At 42.1% G+C, this 21,803-nt stretch overlaps 1 protein-coding gene across 3 annotated transcripts in view; it reads left to right on the top strand.

Moving 5' to 3' along the window:
• Positions 1–16,020, top strand: part of PID1 (phosphotyrosine interaction domain containing 1) — an 84,519-nt gene extending 68,499 nt beyond the window's left edge. For all 3 annotated transcript variants that reach the window (XM_005527049.3, XM_014256118.2, XM_014256117.2), the window contains one exon: positions 14,086–16,020. In XM_005527049.3, the coding sequence (XP_005527106.2) occupies positions 14,086–14,562 (477 nt within the window). In that variant the 3' untranslated portion in view covers positions 14,563–16,020. The remainder of the gene's footprint in view (positions 1–14,085) is intronic.
• The last annotated feature ends 5,783 nt before the right edge of the window (positions 16,021–21,803 follow it).

Below are 21,803 nucleotides of genomic sequence, written 5' to 3'. Positions count from 1 at the left end.
ATGGAGAGTAGCTTTTGCTTTGGCCTGTGGTACCATGCTGTCATCCTCTTGGACCACCGCCAAGAGAGCACAGGTGGCAGTTCTGCTGGGATCTCACAGCTTCTCTGTTTTTATTAGCCTTTCTGGCTGGCATCCTCTACTGTATGACCCACCCTTGAGATGCACTTTTTGGACCACTCTGTGGAATTTCTTCTGTTCACCTTCTAAAATTTCATACCAGTATCTTAAATTAAAAATGTCTGGGTAAACCTTACAGTGCTCATTCTAGTCATTGGTTCATGATCACATGAACTACATTTGACTGACTGTAAGGAGCACAGGAGTATCTTTATGGATTATCCAGGGATATCCATGTACTTCTCTGTGATGGGTGTGCTCTGGTTTGCAGTCTGCCCTCAAAACAGCTGCATATCCCTCAAGAACTTTCTCCAGGTCATGTTGTGGCTGTTTCTCTGCTCCACACTTGCTTCTTCCCTAGATAAAGTTCCCACTTGCTACAGTCTCCATAGGTTCCACACTGCCTGGGCTGTGTCCCAAGCAGGGGTTGCTCACACCTGCTTCCATCACCTGGCCAGTGCAGGCAGTGCTGGGGGCTGAGAGGGGGCACTTGTCCATTGCCAGGATTTCACTTTTCTGGGAGCTAAGGACAGAAACAGAGCAAATGGCTGCAGGAAAGCAAGCAGACGCAAGAAGGTAGTGGAGTTATCTTGCTTCATATGTGCCTGTCCTCTGTATTTGTTTATTCTTGGGTGTTTATGTAGGCAGCACCTGCTCTGCCAAGAGTCTGGGTGTGGAGGTGGTGCAAGGCCACTGCTCCTCCCGGCCCCCACCGTGCTGGGAGACACCTCTCTAATGGCTGTGCTGTGAATGAGGCAGTGTCCCAAGTACTGTAATCACTGGGGAGCTGTGGCTCTTTTTGCAGGACTGGCACTCTGAGTGTGGCTGCTGGAGCCCAGTTTCTGTTCTGTTAGTTGCACTGCTCCCTCATAAATTGCCCTTGCAGTTTCCCTCAGTAATGCTATTCATCACCTCCTCTTTTAAACTGAATTTTGGCATATACAGGGCCGCGTAAGCAGCTGCTGGTTATATTTTAATGATACAGTTTTCTAAATGCTTCTTTAAGGAGAAAAGTGTTATAAATAATTCAATAGAGTTATTTTGTAGTACATATATATGTCTGTCATAGCCTGCTAGAACAGCATAGTGTCACTTTAAGCATGCAGGTAGGAAGCTGTCTCTTTGCACTGCTGAACAATTTGGGACCGTAGGAACCTAAGGCTGTGACAGGCATTATGATATGATGCATTAATGCCATTTCTGGGTGTTACGAGTTCATCCCCACAGGGGCTGTGCTGCAATTGCGCAATCTTGCTGCCGTGGGAGGGGCTGCCTTGTTTTTGCTGTAGTTGATTTTAATGTGGAGATTTTTATAATCTTTCTGGTGCTTTTGTGAGAAGAGGAGAGGCTGTTGTTTTATAATTAATGTTTAAAAATTAAATATCTGACCTTGCTAATGACAAAACATAAAGAAAAATTACATCTGTATTGTCTGCCACAGTACTTGGCTTTTCAGGAGGGAACTAACCTTTATTTCAGCTTTTTGTCCTTGGAAAACAAGAGGTAAATAAGATCCTACAAAGAAATATCATATGCTGGCTGCCCCTGCCCCTGACTGGAGTAAGAAACAGGGGTTTTTTTTGTTGTTGTTGTGGGTTTTTTCCCCCCCATAAATTTGCTGTAGATGCAGTATGCTTGTAAATAAGATTTCTTCCCAGGGGTAGCTAGGTTGGTCTCTTCAGATTTGATTTTTGCATCCTTGAACTTTGATTTTTGAACTTTAATGCTGTTTGTGGGTTTGCACAGCAATTAAAGGATCTTCTGCCTGGTTTCGGCCCAACAAGAGATACCAATTTGTTTTGATGAGGAGGCAGCAGAGGAAAAGAGTGGAAGGCTAGAGGCAGATAATAGGAAACAAATAATATGGTGTGTGCTTCTACTGTAAATATCTGTATCTATCTGAAAATATATTTTCAGCATAAAGTAAATTCTTTCTTACCCAAAATGCTATTTGCTTTCTATTGTGCTGTCATATTTAAGCTCATGCATAACTAATCTAAAATATGTCATTTTCTATTTAAAACCATTTAACCAAAATAATAACAGCTTTGGTAGGAAATGAGAGTGTTAGGTGAGACTTAGCAAAGGCTCTAATCCTTGTGTAAAAGTACAGCCATGTCTCATACCAGTGCTGGATCAGTCTCACTGGGAATAGGAGCGCTTTGCTTCTGCTTGCTTTGGGCTACATGGAGAAAGCTACAAAACTTTAAAGGATTAGTAATTCTTCATTTGTTAATGCACACACCAATTTCTCTTGCCAAATTTCTGCCTGCATTTTTAGATACTGAGAGAGTGGTCAGATTTTCTTAAAATGCTTTACACGCATTGCTGTCCATGCTCTTGAAAATCTCTCTGTCAGTATCTCAAAGCAAAGGGGTAGAGCACTCAAAACCCATGGGCTTTCTTGAAATGCCTGGAAATATTTGGTTCCTGCTCTCTGGGGAACAGAAACCTTCCTCTGTGAGCGGTTATTCCTGTCTTGGCCACTGCTTTGGCAGTTCAGACATTGCTTCTTTATTCTTCTTCTTTATTCTTCCTTTCTGCCTGATCGTGGAAATGCTGGAGAAAGTATTATGTGCTAGTTGTACTCCTAGTTTGATATGATCAAGAACTATTAAGCTCTTTGCTTATTCTAGTAAATAATTTTAAAAACTATATGGAAAATTGTGACTCTAGGATGATGATAAATGAGACTGAGTTCTTGCTTGTTACAGAGCTGTGAATCATCTTGGTAATGGAAAATATTGGAGTAACTGTTTATATAGAAAACAATCAAAAGAGTTCTGAGATTTTTACCATCTATATATTGCAGTCATAACCATATGTTGACTTTTGGGTAGCGAGACCTTCTTGAGCTTATTTTGCTACAGAATGGCCTGTGCTTCATATGGTGCATTTTCCTTCAAGAGAATGTCATAGGCATCCTGTAATGTTAATTTCTTTAGGAAGTTGTGTTCTGTTGTCATGCTGAGGAGCCATTTCAGAGTCAGTGTTGCTTTATCCAGAAATGACCAGGGTTAGGCCAAGCAGCAGCTGGGGGAAAGGTGTCTGAGTGTCACTGGGAAAGCCTCTGGTGGGCTCTCTGCTCCCTACAGCTTGGCCATGGCCCAGTGACTGCTGGACTGCAAACTGCAAAGTAGTAAATAGAATTATGATGTTTTTAGCTGCTGGTATTCATAACTGCCTAAAGATGGCAAATGTAAAGAAAAAGAGTGAAGGATTTCTTTATTTTCGTAAGTAGTTTATTTTTTCCTTAGAGCTCTAAAATTTGCACTAGTTTGTCTATCAAACAGATTGACAGCAGGGCTATGTGCTATAGGTTTTGCCTTTGCAAAGTCAACTTCAGGGCCAGTGGAAACTATGAAAATGAATTTTCTGTCCTTTGTAAAAGCCATGACCTCTGCAATACAGAGAGATGAACTGTGATATGAAGGGAGCTCCTAGGAGCTTGCTGTACAACTGGTGTGAATAGTGATCAGTCTGACCTGCAGCCATCTGAATGGTACTGGGGGCAAGCTGCTGTAATAGATGACATAAATTGCAGCAGTGATAAGTAGAGCTGTCCCCAGAGAAGAGGACCTTTGCTCCCAGCCCCTTCTTTTCTCCAGACAGTCCTTCACTTTGGAGTGCTGCTTTCCAGGCTCTTCCATCCTGCGTTTAGTGTTTCCTTTCATCTTGGCTGAAATTAGCACTATAGAAATCTCCATGTCTTGGCTTTTGCTGCAGGTGGTTAAAGGTTGTATTTCTGGCTGCTTTGTAGGTTCATCATAGAGGTGAAATAGAGCGAAGAGAATGGGTTGGAGGCAACGTAGCTTTTCTGGAAGAGGTGCTTGGGTGATACTGTGATTAATTTAATCAGAAAAGGGGGGAGGCTCCCTCTCTGACACTGAAAAGCTTCCTGATGCAGAGAGAAATTCCCAGGAGATGAGCACCTCTGGATCCCAGAGAGCCTGATGAGTACCCAGTTCACTCACAGGGTCTAAGGATCACTTTCAGGTTCTTCTGTGCAGGTTGGAAAAACATTATCTAAATGCAGAGTGACTATGTTGAAGACACAGACAAGCACTAAATCCATTGTGAAAACAGGACCTTGGAGGCCATAGCTTTGGAAATGAATTAAAAACTGTATGGCACTATTGTCTTCCATCATTTTGGGACAGTCTTTGGGACATATTTATTCCTTTAAAGTCTTTTGTTTAGTCTGCTAACATACTGTTGCATTGTTGAGTGAGAAATTCCTGGTTTAATTGTAACACAGTGTCATAAACCTTAGAGGCAGTGAGGTTATATTCTTTCTTGTCTGTGTAGACCCTGTGTTGCTCTACAACAATTGTGGCCTGGATCCAGAATTTGATAACACAGACAAATGATAAATCAGGCATATTTATCTAAGAACTCATTTAGCAATAAAAAGAGTTGTTTAACTATATTTTCTTCTTCATAATGTGTTTAGTGCATTTTATTAAGTTGAAATATGCAAGGTCTGTTTTTCATTGCTGCAGTGGAAGCACTCCATCCCAGTGTAGGCACTGTATTTCTTCTTCTCCAGCCTTCAAGACTTTGCCTGGAGATGCTAAAACTTGTGAGAGCTGGAAAAATCTCAAAAGGATTTTGTTAAGTCATGGAACTTATTTCACATAATGGTTCAAGAAGGAGATGTAAAAGTAATGACAGAATATTTTAATCAGAGACTTTGCGGGATGTGGGTACAATTACATTTATATGGGGTTGATATTTGTGTTCCCCTGTATTCTTCAGGGAATGTGTTTCATTTGTAGTGTGTGAATGATAGGGGAAGGAGCAAGTACTGCTATTTCTGGGAATCTCTGTGGTTTGTTTTGTAATTTTTTCTCTTTTTTTGAATGTTATTAGTCTTACAGCACTTGGGGGAGGAAGAATTGAAATAATTTTTTGAGCATTACTTCTCTTCTTCCTGTGATTTAGACCTGACACTTCCTTTGATATACAATCCAAATTTGTAGTCATCTTCAGTGGTTCCCGAAGTTGGCTCCCTTCCCTTTTGTTCTTAATTTCAGGTGTTGTCAAGTTGTGCCAGGAATCAAGTGCAATTGAGATTTTGGTCTTCAGAACTGAATATCTTAGTAACAGAGGTTTTGTTCAATTTTATTACTTGGCATCTTCTTTTGAAGGGAAGAGCTAAAGGCGAAACACAAGGGAATGCACAAAGTCCTTGAGGACAGATCTCTTACCCATAAAATATAAAATATAGTGAAAAACATGCATGGCTTTCTGGGGATGCTTCAGTGCCCAAAGTCTTGGAGAGTATGTAAAATGTACGTGCCTCAGTGGAAAAGGTGGCTGAAGTATGTAACTGTTCCTGTACTCCCTCTTTGCGTGCTCCAGGAGGTACAACCAAAGTTTTTGTAGGACTTGTGCCAAAGTGAATTTTCTGTGGGTTGGAGAGGAAGTGGAACAAAGTAAAAGTGAGCAGTCTGCTTCCCTCTGTGTCCATGGGCTCCTTCCCTCAACTATGATACAACAGCTGTGAGGAGCCCAGGACTAAACAGCTTTCTGAAACGTGATGAGATGTTTAATCAGATTTCCATGTTCGATTTCAACCTCATGTGAATAAAGAATGTGTAGTGAAAAAGGTTTGTGTGTACTTTGAACATAGACATGAAGGTAGGTGTCTATTAGGAGAGAGATCGTGGTCATGCACATATGCCACATTCTCCTGGCAGAAGGGATGTTCTTGTTGAGAAGGTTTTGAGGTAGCAGAGAAAAGGTTTTGGAGGGACTTTGTATGAAGGAAACTTGAAGAAATTGCAATAGGCATGAAGAGTGGGTTGGTTTTCTCACTTTCCTGGCTGCCTCCACCTCTCCTTGCCTTTGAAGACTCCTGAAGGACAATGGGAAATGAACTGGCTTATCCAAGTATTAATTTCAACCCAGTGGTAACTGAGTACAGAGAGAGGAAGTTACATGAGGCAATGAAAGGAGACAAAGGAGGAAAATTATCTAAATAGCAACATAAAGAAAATATTTGGGAATAAAAGTAATCATCGACTTGTACAATAGGGTGTCCAGCAGCCCTGCTGAGGTTGTGTGTGATGGATGTATTTGTTCATTGAGTTATGTCTTGCACGACAGCATTTTTAAATTGCTGCTAGAATGAAATTGATTTCTTGGGTTTTAAATAGTGCAGCGTAAATCTTCCACTCACACCAGGACCGAAGAGTCTCTGACTGCAAGCTCACTGCAGTTTGCCAGTTCCACTTGATTTAATTTCAGATTCATCCCCTCAAGCCAAACCACAAAAAGAGCTTCCTGTCCAGTGGAGAACGAAATGCAAGAGGCGTTCCTTTTGTTGCTAACGGGAGACTACAGGGAGCAGAGCTGGCTCTTGCTGGGGTTGTGTTTGGGCTTGGTTAGCTATTTCGCCAGTGAGGCAGGGACTCCTGGTCAATGGGCATAAGTTAGATGCTCTTAGGTCTAACTGAGGGCAGTTGTTTAATACATGTGTAGTTTATAAAGCTACTTGCTGAGCAGCAGCCTGATGTAATGAAAGGTGAACTTCTTGGATCATTGTGTTTCTCAGGATTGTCTTCCAGAAGGAGAGCTTGGCTTGCTGCCCTATTTATCCCACACTGGCTATTTGGCCTGTGGACTCAGTGGGCTTTTTCTTGTTGGCTTCTTTTTCCTCTCAGAACTTATAAATTAAGCCATCAAGGGTAAATTTTTTATCGTCCAGCACATTTATTTACTAAATCTTAAACTTGCCAAATGTTAACGTGTTCTATGTCCTCCTCAAGCAGTGTGGGATAGTGTTGGTGATGGGGCTGATCACATAGGGTAAGGAGGGTTCCACTCCTGTGGGCATTCTGCAGAAGTTTTTGTCTTCTGCTCCCCTTCCCAACTGCCATCACTGGGAGGCCTGGCAGAGCTCTGCTCTTGGAGGATGAGACGTTTATTTGGCCGTGAAGAGGGGCTCTGTGTCCATGTGCTTTTGGGTGTCTTACTCAGAGCTGGGACAGGACCTCAGAGATGTGCCCTGCACTTTGATGGCAATCATCTGCAGTTCCTGGAGTGTTTGTCCTGCATAGTGTTTGAGAAGTGAGAAGTTATTCATGGGTGAGCTCTGCCCTCAGAAAAGCCTTATTCCCGAGATGCTGCCCTGGACTGGATGTTGGGGCATCCACCCTGGATCACAGTAACTCACCTATGCTGCCATGTTAAAGGGCTTTCCTAGGCAACTTCAGAAGCAACAGCACTGAAATTGGTGTTATGTTTTTCTTTGTACTGAGGAAGACCATTTTTCAAGAAAAGGTATTTTCACAGTACCCTGGCTCCTCCTTCACATGCTACAGCTACTGAGAAGCATGGAGGCTGTAAAACCTGAAAGAACAACAGACTAAAAATAATGACAGCTCTTCTGTCCTTCAAAGGCATTTAGCTGAGGAATTCTATCCAACATGACTATTCTGTGAAATCACTTTGTCTTACTTGTGTGGTTACCCCTTCCCTGGGGGGGCAGCTAAGGCAGGATCTGCTGCATGGTCACAGCTGAGAAACACATGGGAAAATAAAGGCACCTGCAAAGGGTTGCTGTGAGCATGGCTTGGGGGACAGATAGACAGCTGGAGGAGCTGCTGCCCAGCAGTTGTTTTTCCTTAGGAGTTCTGAAGATGTAAAGAGTCAAATACATTTCTTGCTGGGCTTGTTTATTATTTTTGTTTTCAAGGGGGAATAAGTTTGGCTTTGGTCCTACAAAAGGAGACAGATGCTGGCTGTTGACTTAACTGGTGAAGAGGTGCTGATGCTTCCAGCCTTTTCTAGAGCTATCCTTTGATTCCTTGGAATAAATCAGACATTAACTACTGATGTCTTTTTTTTTTTCCTCCTAATCCAGTGGGTAGCCCCTGGAGTTAATGGTTATTTTCCATTAAATGGTTGCCTAGCTCATTCTGTTCTCCCTCTGAATTTTGTCTCAAAAATAAAACAGTTCTTCACATATTTCTGTATGCCACATTACTGCATTTACTGTGTATTTCTGTGTGCTGAGAAGCCCTGCTGTTCCCACAAAGACCCTCGTGTTCATGCTTCAAGGCTTTGGCTGGACATAGGCAGTGTGGGTGAGGAAGCAGTGACAGACAGAGGGAAACTGTGCAGCCTTTTTACTTGACTGAGTTATTTTTTGGGTCTTAAGCAAACGTTGCTTGAATGCAGTTCATGGTATTTGCTCAGTGATCCAGTGGAATGTCTTGGATATTTTTGTTTTTCCTTCAGAGCCAAAAAGCAGCTTTTGGCTCTAAATCCCAAGTTGCCAGCCTGAGGCTGAGTCACTGTGCTTTAGGGTGAGGAGAGCTGAGCTGGTGTGGTGAGACGGGTACCATGTCCAGCAGAGTGCTCCTGCTGTGCCTGGAGCTGGATGTGTTAATTAAAGATGTTGAAAATGACTCTACAGCTAAATCTGCTTTTATTGACATGAAAGCTGTGCCAGGACTTACCAAGCTGTTGGGCAGCATGCTGCAGGTCTGTTCCCTTTGTATCCCAGCTCCACTAGGGATAAAAGAAAAACTAGTTTCAGACATCTAATCTGTGATTCTGGTGAGCCTTAATTCTCCCCAACCACTCAGCTTGGAGGTGCCACTGGGGGCTTTGTGCATATTGTCATTGCAATGAGGTTGAGCACAGGTTTCCTGAGTAGCGACTTCTTGCGGAGTTTTTCAGACCTTGTAATGATGTGCAGATGAAGCTTGCTGGCTCCTGGCCTCAACAATATGTGTCTGGAGTCTAGGTGAAGCTTGAACCTTCTCATCCTGCGTCTGCTTTTGTGCTGCAGACCCAAGGAACATCTCCGTGTATGTGTTATTGCAGCAATTTTAAACAAGACATGCATACATCCTCCTAAAACTCCTTTTGGCCACTCTTCTTCAAATCTCCTCTGAATTCTTCTTTAAAACTTCTGCAAGTTTACCCAGTCTTTAGGCTGGTGGTTCTTCCTTGCCTGGGACAAACTGACATTTGGCCATTGGAAGAGATTTTCCAGGGAGGTGGTGGAGTCACCATCCCTGGAGGTGTTTAAGAGGTGTCTGGGTCCGATGCTGGGTGATGTGGTTCAGTGGCGTAGGGGTTGCAGTGGTGGTGCTGAGTAGATGGTTGGACTTCAAGGTCTTTTCCAACCCTGATGTTTCCAGGATTCTGTGATGGTTTACTTGCTGACTGGAGGGTCTACACCTGTGCATTTTAACACAGACCTTTACAGTCACTTTATTCTTTGTCATGTATCCTGAAGGCGCCACAGGAGCAATTCAGTTTGCAGGAAGAAAATGTCTCATTACCTCTTCCTCATGTTTAGGTGAGGAATATCTTACTGTCTTGATTAAACATAATCCATTGCAACTAGACCAAATTTGAGGCTAAAGAAATGTTTATTTTAAAACACTGAGCAACAAAGAGACAGTCATCTACTACTAAGAATTGCCCAAGATTCTCTAGGGCATTCTCTGGTGATTGCAAATATGCAGATAAATATCTGCTGGCTCAAGGTCTGTGCTCTATTTTAAATTTTTTTTTTCATTTTTGGTGTTGATTTTGCTGACAAAGACGCTCCTTATCTGGTATGGAAGAAATACTTATATTAAATAAATAACCAAGGAGTTAATTTTATGTATGGTCTTTTGATCATGGTCTTGAATAGTGAGAGAGTCCAGAGTCCTCTGAGGTATGTGTTCCTGTGCCAAGCTCCTGTGCCAAGACACCATCTGTCCTCCTGTAATGCAGTAATTATGGGTCTTTACAGCTTGGATATGCATTCTTGGAGCACTGATAGTCTATGGACTGGGGGTAGGGAACAGAAGGAGAAAAAGTCATTTGACTGCCTAGCTTTAGGTGCCTGAGTGAGGCTTGTGAGATAGGAGCAGTATGGACATATGATCGATTGGGTGTCAGATCTGAGGTCAGATTGACATATATGGGAGCTGAGCTGCTCTTTATCTCCTATGAATTGCAAGTGAACAATGTGAGATCAATGATGAAAGAGCTGGGTATGAAAAGGAAAAACCCCTTATTACTTCTGACAAATCATACTGTGCTAGAAGTGTAAATGTCTGTGGCAGCTGCTCTGCTGGTCTTTTCAAAGTTGGTAAGCTCTTGAACACAGTTATTAAAAGACATTTTCATACACATTAATGGACTGAAGGGGCTGAAAACAACAATGTCAAAATACTCAGATATTTCTGAGTTTCCAGGAGAGTGCATGAAAAATGACATTAATTATTCTTCATGTCCTTTGACATGAGATGTCTCTATATGTCACATGGGTGTAGCTGCATTACAAAAGGGCAAAGGCACAGCATTTTTCAGTTGAGGACAGTTTTGTCAGATGCTGACATTGGTGCTGGCAAATCTCTAAGGTGAAATAAGCAGCTCTTCAGAACATCTTGGTTTTTACAAAAGGTTTCAATGCTAGAGGATGGACTTTTCATAGAAAGGCTGGAAAGAATGTGGATAATTTTTAACATGCACAAGAAATTGTATCTTACAAAAATTTGTGGGACAGATGGAACACACAAACCAAAGGACTAAAAGGGCCATAAAGAAATTTACTCTTAGTCCTGGTAGAAGATGTGGTAGGAAATTCCTTCACTGCTTAAGGTTATCACAGTGGCATTGAGCTGAATATATATATATATATATATATATATGCCACACTTGCACAGATAAGTAATTTTCCTGTACTGATGTTTGCTGCCAAATGACTTCCAGAGTTTCATGGGAAGAAAAAGCATTATTCAGTCCTGGTGAACTTTTGCTGGTGGTCAGAGCTGTATTATCATAGATGTGGCTTTCAGCCTGCCCTGTGGCTTTGCCTGTCTCTGTCAATGATCACTCTCTGGTCAGTAAAGCTGTGGAGTTGACACTGTTCAGGCACTTCCGTGTGTTTTTGTAAGTGCAATGATAACTGTAACAGCATCACTACTGCTGCTACTGCTAATGTCTTTCTGTGCCTTTGACATCTGGTTCTTATGAGTATTAAAGATGAAATTCTGTTTTGTTTCGGGGTCTTTTTTTATAATACCTGCTGGCTTCACACTGACGAGATGTCAATGATTTTAATGGGAAAGACCACCAGTGGGAATTTTTGCCTCAAAATAGCTTTCTTTTCCATCTGGTAGTGAAAGGAATGATCTGTTCTTTGACCTTTGGTTGGTAGACTTAGAAATTGAAAAGGAAGATGGTTGTACTGGAATAGCTTCACTGTAATGGTGTGGTCAGTGGTTTCTGAGCATTTAAACAAAGGTGAGTGTGCTGTGAGACGTGTTGAGACAGAAGCCAAAATGCAGGGAGCACTGTTTGTGGAATAACCTTGTAACTCCGAGCTTAGAGAGAAATACCTTTTCATGGGTCAGAGTGGCGGTGTCTCTCCAGACCCTGTCTCCCTGTTCTGTTTTAGCAGGGGATCATGCTGTGATGAAATGTTAGACAGCTGTCTTCACCAAGAGCTTCAGTGATGCTACTCTTGTCAGATGCTTGTATCTCAACTAGGAAAAAAAAAAATCATTCCTTTAAAAAACTGAAAAGTAACGACACTAGTAGGTGTAGATGTTTCTATGTAAGACACAGTGCAGGGGCAACTCTGCAGTTGAGGTTTTGTTTACTCTTTCCTGTGAGCTCCTTATTGTAATGTTTAAGCATCTTATAAATGTTTATGGATGTATGCTCAAAGGAAAATGAAATTTATATAATGGAGGTTCAAAGTGATGTTAAAAGAAGCAACTTTCCAAAGGTTCCTACACAGTTATACCATGACAGAACTGGGACAGTAAATCAGACCAGTACATCCCTTTTGGTAAACAATCCAGAATTCCATCCTTATTATTAGTTACTTTTGCATTGGCCGCAGAGTAATTCACTGCTTTTTTTTTTTTTTTTTTTTTTTTTCTTAAAATACAACTACCTTATTTTAGAGAAATACATAATTTTTTTGTAACTTCACTCTTAAGAAGGCCACACATGGATTGATGGCCAACAAGGGGGTTGCAGTTAGCTGCTGCAGAGAACATTAAATCCAGTTTATGCTGCTGTGTGACAGCTTACTCTGATCTTGCTCCTTGGCTGCTGCAGGTGTCCGAGCATCACTTGGGAGTTGTCCATGCTCAGAAGCTGATGCTGTGTGCTGTGGTGAATTTGCAGCACAGAGCTCAGCAACGCTGACTGCCTGGAATAGAGATGCCTTTGCTTTCCTCCCCTCTCCCCATCCTCATGCTGCTGCTCAGGGCAGCTCATGAGCTGGCAGCAGCTTCATCTTTAGGACAAGCCAGGAGTGAAACAATACCCTGCATCCCCTCTTGAGCACTCATGAGAGGTGCTGATTTCTGTGGTCTCCAGGTGACACTGGGCTTCTCCAAACAGCAGCTGGGGGGACAAAATGTTGTAGTGGTGGCAGCTCTCTCCTGCGGACAGGAACTCAAAGCTGTATTTGGGCAGTGACAAAGTGCATGAGCAAGAGGCTATTTCTCTGTTCCTCAGGGTTTAAAGTCTTTGTGCAAATCTCTTTGAAGTTACTGAAGGCCTTCTGATGCTGCAATGGGCTTTGAATTTGACCCCAAGTGTCAGTTTACAGTGTTTGTCTTTTGTTATTGACATACGACTGTGAAACTGCTGAATGAACCTTTGGAGAATATATTGAATGTGCAGATTTGTGCAGTGATCTTGCTCTGTTCAAAGCAATCTGACTTTGGATATATGTTGAAATACCCCCCAGTATGCTGCAGACACATTCCTCTTTGGTCCTGTATGTGCTGTTTGTATGTGTTTAGTTGGCACTGTGAACTCTGAGGTTTTCTTTTAAGTTTTTCTACAGTCCTTTAGGGAACTCAATTCTCATCACTAATAAAATAAAATAAGGCAAAACACTGGTAGGTCTTGCCTTGTTAACAGTTCTAGCTGTTGTGTTTCCCACTGTTCCAAAAAAAATAGAAAGCTTTATAAGATTCAACATATTCCCAGTGCAAGTCATGAATATTTATAGGCAAAAAATAAGACTTCCCATTTTGAAATGTCAGTGCTATGAAATTGCTTTTTTGGCAAGCATGATTAAGCCACACAGACTTCCAATAAAGTTTTGTAAGCTTTATTCCTTAATTATGGCTTAATTTAGGCCTCCGAGTTTAACAAAATGTATGAAGCTTGCAGCAAAATATTTTTCTTGTGGAAAAGTTTGTTTGCATGGATTACAAATCCCATATTTCTTGTGGTTATGATTTTTTAATGTTTTTAAATGTGGAAATTCCATATTTTTCCTTTACATTTCTTAACACATTTACAACATAAAAATAACCTGTATTGTGTGTTTAATACAGAATTTTGAAGAAATTAGTTTGGAAAGTGCATGTGATTACTTCTTTCCTCCAAATGCCTTGAGTAAAATGTTGAGGAGATTATAAGACATCAAGCAAGGGATAAAAGAGTCTGTCTCAAGCAAGTTACTGTTGCAAGAGATAAACCAGGAACAGTTTTGCTTTCATATAGTTGTTCTTAAATGCACCATCCTGACAACAGCAATAAATAGAATAATCTTCATAATTGCATTTATGTGGCATTGACCTGTCTTTACTAGAGAAAATCACTTTTCCCAGATAAAATAATCTTCCATTCAGCTGTAAGTGGAAGGAAGCCTCATTAGTAGCTGCCCAGATTTAGGGGAATGTTTCTGCACAGGCTTAATACAGAATTTTGATGTGGGCCTCCTAGTGAATTTGATATTTGGTGAATAAATTACTGTAAAGACACTAAAACCACCTTGCTTTCCTCTGCTGATTGGCTACCAGGATATTTACTCAAAAGGACTAGACAGGAAAGCAGAGATTATGTGATTAAACTTAGGTAGATTTTATTTTAAATAAACTTAGGTGCTTTTATTTTCCCAGTGAAACTCCCCGGGATGGCAGAAAATACCACCAGTCTGCCTTCTGTGTTTTCACCTATCTTTGCTCTTCTTTGCAGGTTACATATTTGGGTAAGGTTTCCACAACAGGGATGCAATTTTTGTCAGGCTGCACAGAAAAACCAGTCATTGAATTGTGGAAGAAGCACACACTCACCAGGGAGGATGTTTACCCTGCTAATGCCCTTCTGGAAATTCGCCCTTTCCAAGTCTGGCTGCATCATCTGGACCTCAAAGGTGAGGCGACAGTGCACATGGATACCTTTCAGGTAGCACGCATAGCCTACTGCACTGCTGACCACAACGTCAGCCCGAACATCTTCGCTTGGGTCTATCGGGAGATCAACGATGACCTGTCCTACCAGATGGACTGCCACGCTGTGGAGTGTGAGAGCAAGCTGGAGGCCAAGAAGCTGGCCCATGCCATGATGGAGGCCTTTAAGAAGACTTTTCACAGCATGAAAAGTGATGGCCGGATCCACAGGAACAGCTCATCAGAAGAAGTGTCTCATGAATTTGAATCTGACGATGGCTGACTGAACTCATTCACGGTTCAACAAAGGCAGAAATGGCTTAGGGAATGAGAGCTGATAGATGAATAAGCAACAATTGAAACTGGGTAATGAAAGGACTGCCAAACACTTGTCTGACCAGCTTTTTAAATCAGAAGAGCAATTTGGTACCTACAGATATGCATCATTAAAGTAATTACGTTGCGTTGAAATCTGCTGCTGTTGTAAAAGTGAGAAAAAAATTTCCCATCTGTCACCCACCCATCACTGTCCTTTTCTTGTCTCTGTAGTTCAGGTGCATACCATGAAGTACAGTCATTCCTGTTTGTCTTACCAGGCTGATCAGGCAATTTTATTAGTTGCTTCTCTGGCATTCCTAGCTGTGGGCTGATGCACAAGAGCAAGTAGGCCTGGAAAGCTCTAATGGTTCCCGAAGAATCTTTCCCCATGATGCATCACACAAATCCTTTGACCGAACATAGGCTAAGACAGCCATACATAGCCTTTTAGACTAATGGCCTGGCATTCTGCAGTTAATTCACATTTCACAGATAAAAAATGAAAGATGCTTGTATGTACACATTATATCATATGCTATCCTTTATTTTATTCATTGTACCTATTTTCTTAATGTACCTGCTGCCACATCTTTCACCCAACACCAGTAGTTGCAGTTTCAGACTATGTACTGCAGGATACCAAAAAGGGGTGGGTAACAATGCTCCCTGGTGTCTGGGGGTTCAGCAAGTCAGCCTTGCTGTCTGTGCATTATCCCACCCTGATGTGCTCCACAGGAGGGCCTGCTGGGAAGAGTCGAGAGACACTTGGGTGCATCAGTGTTTGAACTGTGACTTCTCATCAACCCCAGGTCTGACGAGATCCGAGCACAGTGGGCGCAGCTCCGTGTCCCCGCTTTCCGCATTGCTGGTTGAGCGACCCTGCTGGGATGGAGCTGGCAGTGTCTCACCACACAGGGCTGCCTCACTGTAAAGATCAAAGGAAATGGTCCCTTAGGAGTCAGGTTTGAACATCTGTTCTGGTTGAGAACCTCATGTTAAGATCCTTGTATCTTTCCTTGTTCACAGATACACAATCATGCCTTTCTTAAATGCAGATGTTTAATAAAACTCAAATAAAGGAAAAATTTGTTTCACTTAATATTTTTTAAGGCTGGGAGCAGATCAATAGTTTGCAAGTAATGCTGCTCCTTTGTACAATTTTGTTTGTAATTATGGTAATGTTAGGGGCACTAGGGCACCTTACAGAAGCCTTAAAAGAAAGCTAATCCAAGCAGATAGCTCCGTGTCTGTGTTTTGTGTCTCTGTGTTTGTATGTGAGAGTGTATGTGCGAGTCCAGTGGTAAAGCATGTAGATTGAGCATGGAGATGTATTGAGGAGGGCCTACACCTCTTGAAAATATGCTTGTTGCTTTACAATTTATGTAAACTGTTCTCCAGCATAAATGCATTCATACTTTAATAAAAAAAAAGTTTTGAGTTAAACCTTGTTAGTTTTAAGCTGTCTTTTCAACGTAAACTCTGTAGTTTTATGTATGTGGGGTTCTGTGTTTATTTCATTTAGTGGAATGAAATGTTAATTTTTTCCATTTTATTATTTCATCAGTCTTCATGAGAATTTCTGTTAACATTTTAAAGTTATTTTCTTTCAATATTTAGGTTAATTATTGCTGTGGAGTTTTGTTTTGGTTTTGGGGAGGTTGTGTGTTTTGGTTGGTTGGTTTTGTTGGTTATTTTGGATTGTTTTGGGGTTTTTTGTTGGTCTGTTGGGGATTGTTTTTTTTGTTGTTTTTTTTTTTTTTTTTACTTTGTGGAGTGTGGACATGATTTATAATTTTTGCTTAGCAGGAGGTGGCAGAGATACCCCCCACTCCCAACCTGACCAGCTGAAATGAGCTCTGCTGAGTGGGAGCAGTATTGCCTTGCTTTTAGAAGTCACAGAGTGGTTCAGGTAGGCCATTTGATGGCATTTGGGTTTGGGATTTCCGTTTCTGGAGCAAATACTTAGAAGAGTGGGACGTCTTCCTGTCACGGGGTGGGTGTGATCTTTCTGGCTGACACAGTCTGCCCTTCTCACCCCCAGAGCACAGCTACACAAAATCATTGTCAGCAGTGGTGTGGCAGCAGCACCAGGGCAGTGACTGTCCCCCAGTGCTGGGCCCTGGTGAGGCTGCACCTCAGTGTTGTGACCAATTCTGGGTCCCTCACTACATGACACTGAGGTTCTGGAGTGTGTCCAGAGAGAAGCAACGGAGCTGGGAAGGGTCTGGAGCACAAGTCTGGTGAGGAGCAGCTGAGGGAACTGGAGAGAAGAGGTTCAGGGGGACCTCACCGTTTTCTACAACTCCCTGACACAGGGTTGTAGCAAAGTGGGGATTGGATTCTCCTCCCAGATAACAACTGATAGGACAAGAGGAAATGTCCTCAAGTTGTGCTAGGGGATGTTTAGATTGGCTACTGGGGAGAGTTTCTTCCCCAGAAGGGTTGTTAGTCACTGGAACGGGCTACCCAGAGAAGTGCTGGAGTCACCATCCTGGAGGTATGTGAAAGCCGTGTAGATGTGAGGCTTAAGGACATGGCTTAGTGGTGAACTTTGCACTTGGCAGTGCTGGGTTAACATTTGGGCTTGATGATCTTAAAGATCTTTTCCAACCTAAACAATTCTATGATTCTATGATAATTTGATTTTTAATTATGATCTTTCCTCTAATGTGCTGCAACCTGCTGAAAATAGACATCCTGTCTCCCTAAGTCACCTGCCAGTGTGGGTTGAGTGAAGAAAACCTTTGTTAGGATTTTTGCTGTTGTCTTTCCATTTTTATTTTCTTATACAGAACAGTCTACGTTTCTGTTTTTCAGATGTACTGATTTACAGGGGGTTGCAGAGTTCTCCCAAAGTTATTTGATACTGTAGCATCTGTGATAATTCTTTAGTGACTGGAGTCTGTGGATTAGCTGAAAGTTTTGCATGATAAGAGTAAAATATAAAGGAGAAAATTCTAGTCCTTTTATTAGAAAATCAGACCCTTTGAAACATGAACCAGCTATTTTCTAATAGTTCAAACATGCAAGGGAATATGAGGGAATGTGAACTGCAGTTTGTCTTTGAAAACATGAGATTTGAAAAATAATCAGTATCATGAGTTTGGATCCTTAGATAATTTAGAATTCAGGCCAAATCTCTGCATTATCAATTCCAAATGTGTGATGCCATTTGCAAGAAGGAGAAATGCTTTCAATCCTGAATTGCTAGCATAGCAGTTATCACTGATTATCAGTTGCCAGTAGATACGGGAATGAAATATCAAGTTAAACTTTTCCTGCAATTAATCTGCTGGAAAAGAAAAATCATAAAGTTTCCATCAGGAGTAGTTTCCAGTTGGCTAAAGTCATTCCTGTTCAACTACAAAGAGTCTGGTTTTGGATCTCACTGCATCCCACTGTGGGTTGATGAGTTCCTTCGGTGTCAGCCAGGAAAACATGTAAAGGATTTCTTTCCTTCTTGTGCTTCTAGGGGAGAGTGGAAAGGTCTGTGGATCTATGTGTTATTAGGAGTGTGGAAAAAGTAGATTTAGGTTGTTATGCTTCAACAATACTATGTAACATCACCACAGTTATGTCAAGGTGATTTCCACATTTTTTCTACCTTAAGAAAGAGAAGCTGTTACTCTGTATATAGAGTAAATTAGTTTGGTTTTCAAGCTCTGGGGTCTAAATATCTTCTGTTCCTACCAAATCTTCTGTGGAGCTGAGTGAATGGTGGTTGTGCCATGGGGAGGGCAATACTCTACACTAGTGAGCATAGATTGCATGAGAATTGCTTGGGGTGCATGGGGGTTTTAGCCCAGGGGGAGGGAGAAAGGCAGAGAGTAATTTCTTTCATGTTTAAACTCAAAGGCCCCTAAGAACAGCTGAATGTTTTGTTTTGTTTAAAAAAGAAAAACCCAAAACACAACAACAACAAAAAAACAAACCCTGAAAACAAAACCCTCTGCAGCTGGTTCCACTCCTTAGCTTTCCTGTAGTGAATGACTTCAGTTTTACATGAAAAAACAGTTGGATTTTGCCAATGACTTTCATTTAATTTTCCTAAAACTTCCAAATAAATGGTATGTGATTGGGAAGCCTTTGATACAGTGGCAACCCCTTATCAGTCTCTTGGAAGACTTTAAATATGTTATTTGTGAAAGTTTTGAGACTTCTGTATCAGTGACTTCACAGTGAATTTTATTTTAATTGTAAGGTTCTCTATGTGTCTGTATATACATGTATGGGTATATATATTCATACATATCTAAGCACACATGTCTTGAAACATGATGCTTGTTAAATGTTCTCTGTATGATGGACATATGTAACAGTAGGTGGATGTGTGAAGGCAGTTTTGCATGTTAGTCTTGACAAGAATGGTTTACTTATTAAAAAGTTCTCCCTTTTTCAGTAGGAAGCAAATTAAATTGTCTATCTACATGCAAAATTTGATGTACCATATGCATTATTTACCGTTCACCACCAGAGCTATCCCACTCCATACCCAATTAGCTGCTCTAAGAATGATACACGGTTGGGCTCATTTATCCCTGTGGCAGTGAATTATTAATTTGGATGTAATTGGGAAGTAATAACTTAAACGTATGATTGTCGTCCTGTAGACCAGAATTTACAGTAAGAGAATATATCCTTTAGTGAAAGTAGAGACATTAATTATACCTTTCTTCTAATGTAATTTTAAACAGATACAGGGTGTTTTAAAAAGTTCCTTTTTTGCTTTTTTCCTCTCTCTCACTGATCATTGTTGGCTGGGGAAAGGCAGGGATGTCCAGGGGGGTTGTCCCTGCCACCTCAGCAGGACACACACTGATACTGTGCCCCTGTGCTGCAGTGCAGATCATCTGCTGTGATTTGCTTGAACATTGGGAAGACCTCTCTTGTGTGGCTGCAGTTCCTTGTAAGTGCTGTGAGAATTTCTGCATTTAGGATTGTAATTAATTTTGATCGGGATTGTTAAAGCAGATACAATGACTACTCAAAACAGGAGAGGTGTTACTGTGTCTGCTGTGGTTCCTTCTCTGAAAAAGGGCTGTGAGGTGAGTTGGAAACACAGGTATGATTCACATGCTGACTGTCCTGCAGATGGGGTGAACTGGTAGTGGGCTAGTGATACTGGGGGAGGAGGTGGGAGGGCACAGCAAGGTCCCAGCTGTGATGGCAAAGGAGTGACTCTCAATTACTGTACCTGTCACATGATGCAGAATCAGTGTCCCTTCCCCAGGGGACTGCTTCTGTGGAGACTGGAGCATCTCTCTCCTTCCCTTCTACCATTGGAGTGGGGAGATAGCAGTAGGTGGTAAATCTTACCTGTTATGCTTTGATTTGCATTGTGCTTTATAGTCTCTGTTATTTTCCTGTAAATCTTATTGCTCTTGGAAAGAGAGGGAGCATTATAATCTCATGAATAATGCATCATGTGGCTGGTATGTTTTCCTGCGGGCAATATAGATTTTCTGAGAATGATGGACAGGAGTGGATTTCATTCTTAGTGAATTGTAATTTTATACAGTTGATATAGATCATGTGGATTGGAAAAAGTGTGTTATTCCTATTTGAAATTCGTTATTTCAATTTAGTTACCTCTCATTTAGAGAGTAGAAATAGTTCTAGACATAATTACTGAGGATATAATTAATCAAGGTTTTCTTGTGCAGTTGGGTTAAATTGTTGTGGCTGAGTGCTCAGTACCATGCCAGTGCTCCTTGGCTCAGTGTCATATTTAATGGATTCCAGGTCTCATGGTTTCAAGTAACAACAGCTTTTCCAGATCCCAAGATAATAATGAAATACAGAGAGGAACTTCAAAGGAAACTCTTCTGGAAGGGAAAAATGAGGTTAAATGATGATAGTCAACTGCGGGATATTTCTGTGTCCATAAAATATGTCAGACCTCTTCCAGTGCAGGAACAGGTGAAATCTGAAACTCTGCTTGACTGATAGACCATGCTTCACATCTGCCCAGGCTTTCCTAAATGGGTTGGGACCTGATTTTCTCTGGGGTTTCCAGGTATGTTTCTTTGTGTCTTTTCAAGTCAGCTCTGGCCACACAGAACAGCAGCATTTGTGCCTTCCCTTCTCTGTTTCTAACTGTCCTTGCTGTTGGGCAGCAAAGGAATGACCTGGGATGAGCTGGAGGCAGGTCTGTGTGAGAGGAGCTGTGGGATCCCTGCACCCACTGCTCTGCCCTGGCCTGGCCGTGCTGCTCTGCCTGTCCCTGGTGTCCCTGTGAGGAGGTGACTGTCACTTCCAATGAACCCTGCTCTGCTCCCTGGGCCATTGCAGTGTCTTCTGCAGGTAGCGTGCTCTGATTAAATTTGTGTGGCCTGTCAGAAAAATACATTGTTCCCTACCAGTGCTGTGGAAGTGTGTGTATGGTAATGCACTGGGCTGTGCTGAGCAGAGAAACGAAAGGCTCCTTCCTGCAGTCTGCAGAAGTTTAACTGACAATAATTGCCCAGTGCTTGATAATTGATTCATTACAGGTCTCTGCTGAGGTGCATCCACCTCTTTCCTGCCTCAGGTCACTAATGCCTTGGTCAGGGTGATGGTTCCTGTGGGCTCACCTGTGTCTGGGGCACCAGCCAACAGCGGGCCCACGGGAACACACGTGGGGCCAGGACAGCCCTGTCACCCTGGGCTGTGGGGTGCTCCCACAGACAGCCCTGTCACCCTGGGCTGTGGGGTGCTCCCACAGACAGCCCTGTCACCCTGGGCTGTGGGGTGCTCCCACAGACAGCCCTGTCACCCTGGGCTGTGGGGTGCTCCCACAGACAGCCAAGCCTCAGGCTGGTTTTCCTGGCAGGCCGGTGGCAGTGCAGCTGTTTGCACAGGGAAGTGATGCTGAGCCGTGCTGAGCACAGTTTCATGCAGCAGATCTCAGCATTCCCTGTGCCTTACTTACAGGAGTCCTAATTTATGCCATTATAAAGGTTAAGAACAGAGCATTTCAGCATGGTTCACATTTTGCCTGCACGCTGCAGTGGGTCTCAGCTAATTCAGCAGCAGTGGTTTGTTCTGCTTGAAATCCTGGAGAATGGCTCCTCTCCCAAGGTATTTCTTCTGACTTAATTGCCAAGTTATAGTGAAATATGAGGCTCGTTGTTGTCTGCTGGAGCGCTGGGGATTCTGTTTTGTTGGCACATTTTTCATGACCTTGTGTCAGCAGCATAACTAGGCTATGAGATAATTTGTATGCTT

This window comes from Pseudopodoces humilis, chromosome 11, assembly GCF_049639895.1.
Source record: "Pseudopodoces humilis isolate 2021_Gansu_Grassland_sample_001 chromosome 11, ASM4963989v1, whole genome shotgun sequence".
NCBI lineage: Eukaryota > Metazoa > Chordata > Aves > Passeriformes > Paridae > Pseudopodoces > Pseudopodoces humilis.
Note: the sequence above shows the minus strand (reverse complement) of the source record. Positions and strands in the feature narration are given on the sequence as shown.